The sequence below is a fragment of the Brassica oleracea genome, chromosome C4 (genome assembly GCF_000695525.1).
Source record: "Brassica oleracea var. oleracea cultivar TO1000 chromosome C4, BOL, whole genome shotgun sequence".
In the NCBI taxonomy this organism is placed as follows: Eukaryota; Viridiplantae; Streptophyta; class Magnoliopsida; order Brassicales; family Brassicaceae; genus Brassica; species Brassica oleracea.
Window position 1 is genome coordinate 27,589,621 of NC_027751.1, and position 5,861 is coordinate 27,595,481.

General features: G+C 36.5%; 2 protein-coding genes across 3 annotated transcripts; both read left to right on the plus strand.

Moving 5' to 3' along the window:
- The first annotated feature begins 570 nt into the window (after positions 1-570).
- LOC106337570 (MATH domain and coiled-coil domain-containing protein At3g58360-like) lies at positions 571-2,387 on the plus strand. 2 transcript variants are annotated; one of them, XM_013776676.1, is made up of 5 exons: positions 571-644; positions 723-847; positions 903-1,078; positions 1,512-1,738; positions 1,922-2,387. In XM_013776676.1, exons 2-5 carry the CDS (start codon positions 741-743, stop codon positions 2,324-2,326), a joined length of 915 nt encoding a protein of 304 aa, XP_013632130.1. In that variant the 5' UTR covers positions 571-644; positions 723-740; the 3' UTR covers positions 2,327-2,387. The 2 variants fall into 2 exon arrangements, with proteins under 2 accessions (XP_013632130.1, XP_013632131.1); XM_013776677.1 differs by having other exon boundaries at positions 921-1,078.
- Positions 2,388-2,791: 404 nt separating this feature from the next.
- LOC106337571 (MATH domain and coiled-coil domain-containing protein At3g58360-like) lies at positions 2,792-4,520 on the plus strand. Its single transcript, XM_013776678.1, has 5 exons — positions 2,792-2,799; positions 2,883-3,003; positions 3,098-3,255; positions 3,732-3,958; positions 4,031-4,520. Exons 2-5 carry the CDS (start codon positions 2,897-2,899, stop codon positions 4,433-4,435), a joined length of 897 nt encoding a protein of 298 aa, XP_013632132.1. The 5' UTR covers positions 2,792-2,799; positions 2,883-2,896; the 3' UTR covers positions 4,436-4,520.
- Positions 4,521-5,861: the final 1,341 nt, after the last annotated feature.

Sequence of the window (5,861 nt, forward strand, 5' to 3'; positions counted from 1 at the left end):
TTGTTAACGGAGTTCGGCCAACTTTTGCCTACGTCTCCGGACCTGCTACAGATCTTTTTATTATCAACCCGGGAAATTTTACAAACTCTCAACTCACACCCGATCCCAAATACACTCAAGAAATTATTCGTAATTTCTTAAAGAGAAAAATATTCTCACAAGAAAGTTTTTTTTTTTTTTTCTCTCTTGCACTCTCTCTTTTTCTCTTCTCTTGTTCTCTCTTACTTTGTTTTTCTTGTTTGGGATGAATTTCCCCTTTTCCTTCATGCATGTATTTATAGGAGGGGGATTTGTGAGTTGGTGGTGAGTTGGTGTAACAACCAAACTTACCAACCAAAAACCAAAAAAACGTGTTCTTTTTTTATCAACAAATAGTTACTTTCTAATTCCGCCATGGTCCGACTCATCTTCTATGCTCTCTACGTCATGTTCTCTGTTCAGCTAATTAATAAATTTAAAGTGTTAAGAAGGTTGTTGATTAAATCTATTTAATTTTTTTAACAAAATCCAAAACTATGTTTGATTTGTAATCGTAACCTAAATATTTTATGAAATATTTTACAAATATTGGTTTCCGCTTTTTTAGAACGAAATCAACTTTTTAAATATCTTAAATCAGAGAGGCACATGCACCAAGACTGTACGTAAGCCCTAAGATTAAAAACTGTTGACTGCGTGTTACTCTAGAGTTTAGGGTTTTTCTAACACTTATGTTCTGCTAGTTTGATTGCAGACCAATCATGGGGGAGCACTCAATGAAGAAGATCACTTGGACGATCAAGAACTTTTCATCTTTGCAACGTGAGAAACTTTGTTCTGATCCATTCGTGGTCGGTCGTTGCGAATGGTAACGCTTTCAAGTGCTTTTGTCCATAAAGATTCAGGTGATATCGCCCACACAGTAGACTTGTTTGCTGCAGGCGTCTTTGTGCATATCCCAAGGGAAACAACGTTGACTACTTGTTTCTATTTCTTGAAGTCGCCGATCATGAATCACTGCCTTGTGGATGGAGAAGAAACGTTCGATTTTCCCTAAGTATAGTAAACCAAAACACCATAAAACGTTCCAGACAAAATGGTGATTATTTCTTCACCACTGCTCGCTTTTGCAAGAGTTCCTTATCTAAATTGTTTTCATTGACAGTATCATAATCACATAGAGAGGATTATTCTTATGTTTGGTTTGCGAGTTCTTATATAGGCTGGTCTTGGTACTAGCATGCTCGGTCCTGTGCATAGGCAAAGTGATCGGTTGCTTAGTGCATACAGTAGTGTTCTATGTTTATCAAGGGTGTTTTTGTGTTAGGGTGGTTTAGATTAGTTTTGAAGCTTTGTGCCACGTTGTGAACATTGTTTTTCATTCCACATGATAGTATTTCTTGCAATGTTTTATTCTTTTTCTTTTTTGCTCAATACCAGGCCGTAATCCCACAGACCCGAAACCACAACATGTAAGCTTTACTCAATGTCACTAGACTGATTATGTGACTTCTGATTTGTGTATTTTATAGATGAGCAAAAGTGGTTTGGTGAGGAGTCTCCTCGTTGGGGTCGTGTATCCATGTTTCCCCTGAATGAGATCCATGCCAAAGAGAGTGGATATTTGGTAAACGGAGAATTCAAGATTGTTGCTGAGATTGAGGTCATTGCAGCAATTGGCAAGTTAGATATAGCAGAGGAAACTTCAACAATAATAGAAACCATGGATGTTAATGGCTTTCAACTTTTTCCTTCACAGGTTAGAAATCTCTAAGAATATGTTACGTGTTCTATTAATATGGTGCCTTGCCTTTTGTATTGTCCCCTAAAACTGCTCTCTGAAAAATGTTATGTCTTCTATAGTGTGGTGCCTTTTGTGTTGTCTCCTGAAACTGCTCTCTGAATATGGATTCTACATGATGTTTTTCTTTTTCATTCTCAGATGGAACTTGTGAGCCGTTTGTTAGAAAGACACCCAGAGATTGCATCGGATATCCGTACTAAGAACCCAAATCTTAGGATGGGTTACATGAGCTTGCTACTTAGTCTGATTGAGACTCTGCGTCAGTCACCTCACAAGCTCTCCAAGACTGATCTGGCCGAGGCAGATGCTGCTTTGGGATCCTTGACCAATGCTGAATTTAAATTGGATTGGTTGGAGAAGAAACTCGATGAGATGGCCGAGAAGAAGGAGAAAGAGGAGGCAGGTGAGGCTCGAGTGCGGGAAATCGAGGAAGACTTGAAGGATTTAAACCAGAAGTGCTCAGACCTGGAAGCTCAGCTGGAGAAGCAAAAACTAGAGTTGTCGGCTGCAAAAGCTCCTATCTCATTTGATGATGTTTTTTAATGTTCTTGAATTCTTAGGCTGGAGGTTCTTGTTTTAGGTGAACATGGTTTCTAGTACTACATAACGGAGTACATTGGTTTTAAGTGAAGAAATGGTTTTAAGCCATTTTACTTGAGGACAAAGTAATAACTCTAGGTCTGAACATAGTATGTTGAATTTGACATCCCTTTATTTAGAATCCTGGAAGTGGAGAATGTTATTTGACTTCACATCGTAGTGTACGTTGCTTTCAATGTTTTTTCCTAAGTCAATTTTTTTCTGTAAGAAAACATTCATATAAAACTTAAAAGTTAAAACAATATTTTATTTGTTTTGTTCCATATCCTGTATACAATTATCAATAAATAGAAATCTCAACAACCTTATCTATCAGAAATATTTGTTAGCAAAATCTTAAATTATATTTGCTTTTTAAATCGTAAATTATTTTGCTATAAACACTTTTTACAAAGAGAGGCACATGTACCAAGAGTGTAAACCCTAATATTAAAACTGTTGGATGTGTGTTATTCTGAATTTAGGGTTTTTTTTTTTATATTTATGTTCTGCTAGTTAGATCGCAGAACAATTATGGAGAAGCAATCAAGAAAGAAGATCACTTGGACGATTAAGAACTTCTCATCTTTACAATGCCAGAAACTTTGTTCTGATCCCTTCGTTGTCGCTCGTTGTAAATGGTAAAGGCTTTCAAGTTATTTCGTCCATGTAGATTTAGGTCACATCCTCGCACACACTAGTGTTTTTTTATTCTTTGTTTCGTTTTTGATGCAGGCGCCTTTGTACCTATCCCAAGGGAAAGAACGTTGATTACTTGTTTCTGTTTCTTGAAGTCGCCGATCATGATTCACTGCCTTGTGGATGGAGAAGAAACGTCCGATATTCCCTAAGTATAATCAATCAAAACTCCGTAAAACGCTCCAGGCAAAACGGTGATTATTTATTTCTTCACCACTGCTCACTTTTTCAAGAGTTACTTTGTGCAAATTGTTTACATTGACAGTATCATAATCACTCAGAGGATCACTTCTTATGTTTGGTTTTCAAGTTCTTATATAGGCTTGTCCTGGTACTAACAGATTCGGTCCAGAGCATAGACAAATAAACGGCAACACAATTTTATACTACAATTTTAGTTGTATGTATGACATTATGAAAAAAATATATATATGAAAAATAAGGAAATAAACTTTTACTTGAGTAGGACATTATGAAAAAGTTTAAAATGTCAGACTGTAGTGTTCTATTTTCTCAAGTGTGTTTTTATATTAGGATGGTTTTAGATTTAGTTTTGAAGTTTTGTGCAAGTTGTGAACATTGTTATTCAACCACATGAGAGAGTATATCTTGCAATGCTTTATTCAATGTAAATTGACTGATTATGTGAACTTCTGATATGTATTTATAGATGAACAAAAGTGGTTTGATGAGAAAACTCCCCGTAGGGGTCGTGTATCCATGTTTCCCCTTAATGAAATCCATGCCAAAGAGAGTGGATATTTGGTAAACGGAGAACTCAAGATTGTTGCTGAGATTGAGGTTATTGAAGTTCTTGGCAAGTTTGATGTAACAGAGGAAACTTCAACAATAACAGAAACCATGGATGTTAATGGCTTTCAACTTCTTCCTTCACAGGTTAGAAACTAAAACTATGTGTTCTGAATAAGAATTCTTCTTTATGTTTTTGTTTTTTGATTTCATCCTCAGATGGAACTTGTGAGCCGTTTGTTAGAAAGACACCCAGATATTGCATCTGAGTTTAGTACAAAGAACCCAAATCTTAGGACGGGTTACATGAGCTTGCTACTTAGTATTATTGAAACTCTGCGTCACTCGCCTCACGAGCTCTCCAACACTGATCTGGCCGAGGCAGATGCTGCTTTGGGATCCATGGCAAACGCTGGATTTAAATTGGATTGGTTGGAGAATAAACTTGATGAGATGGCTGAGAAGAAGGAGAAAGAGGAGGGTGGTGAGATTCGAGTGCGAGAAATCGAGGAAGAGCTGAAGGATTTGAAGCAGAAGTGCTTAGACTTGGAAGTTCAGCTGGAGAAGGAAAAACTAGAGTTGTCGGCTGCAAAAGCTCCTATCTCATTCGATGATGTTATGTAATGTTTTTGAGTTATTAGGTACTTGGAGGTTTTTATTTGGTGTTCTTATTCGTTTTCAATCTTGGTTCTGTGATATTGTTTGGATAATGAAGTCATCAGTGACTTAAGTCAAAGCTCTGCTTCTTACATCTGCTGCGTTTTATCCCATAGTTTTTGCGAATAAACGGTTTAAGCTAGGTTACTTGATGACAAAGTAATTGCTATGTGTCTAAGCACATGTTGTGACTTGTGACTGGCTAGAACCGACACGAAAATCAGGATATCGAACCCGGTCGAATCCTGCCTAAATATCCGAAAAGATCTTTTTTGAAATCCCAAAAACCAAAACGAACCCGATCCGCACCGAGAATCGAAAGAGCATTATCCAACATATCCAAACATATAAATATATATAAGATTATTTATAATTATACTTTTACTAATATTAACACCTAAAATTAAATTATAAAGTGAATATATAGTTATTTTGGTTATTTACAAATATAAATTGATGTTTTGGATACAAAATACTCAAATGAAATTGTATCCATGGTTACTTTCGGACAAAAAATAACCAATTCAAACCATATATATTGAGTATCTTTAAGTTTTTGGTTATTTAAATAGTTTAGATATAAAATACTGAATATAATGGAGGAGTTTGGTTATTTGGGTTAAAACTCAAACCCATTCAGATTCGAGAGGATCCAGCTCGAATCCGATTCAGTTTTTTGTAATACCCGAATGAGACTATTTTTCAAAATTTGAAAAAACTGATACCCGAATACCCAAACGTTGTCGGGTGGGCACATGCAATTACTCCCTACTCGTCGTGTACTCGGTATTTGGTCGGTACTTGATCTATTTAAATTACATTTAAGTATTAAACAAATTGATTGCTACGTGTAACAGTGTGGTGGATAAGAAACGTATATGTTATTGCCTGTTTTATATTTTTCATGCATTCGATTTTCACTATTACCAATTTTGAAAAGAGGAAGGAATGAGAATGATTCAATATATGTTTCATCTTGTATATTTATAGAATATCGTTGGATACATGCAAGAGAATAAACTTGACAGGATTTAGATCATTAATATTACAAAAAGCTCTCAGCCCCGTTTCTCCAGGCAGTTAAACTACCACCACCGCTAGACTCCCACGGTTTCACCTTTCTTGTTTTTTTACCTTTTTTAGCTTTCTCTCTATACATTGACCTAACCTGAAAGTCTCACCTACCCGGTTCTTTACCTTATTTAGTAAGTTTTTTCAAAATTCAAAACCGCTTGAGGAAAATCTCCCCGGGTTCAGCCCCCGACTCCTTGTCGGCGGTCCGTCTGCATCACCGGAACATCACCGACAACTGGCGCCTCCATCATGACTCAACGGACCACATCTTCAACACCAAGAACAACTACCTCTGTAACAGAAGTGCCATAAGGTCAAG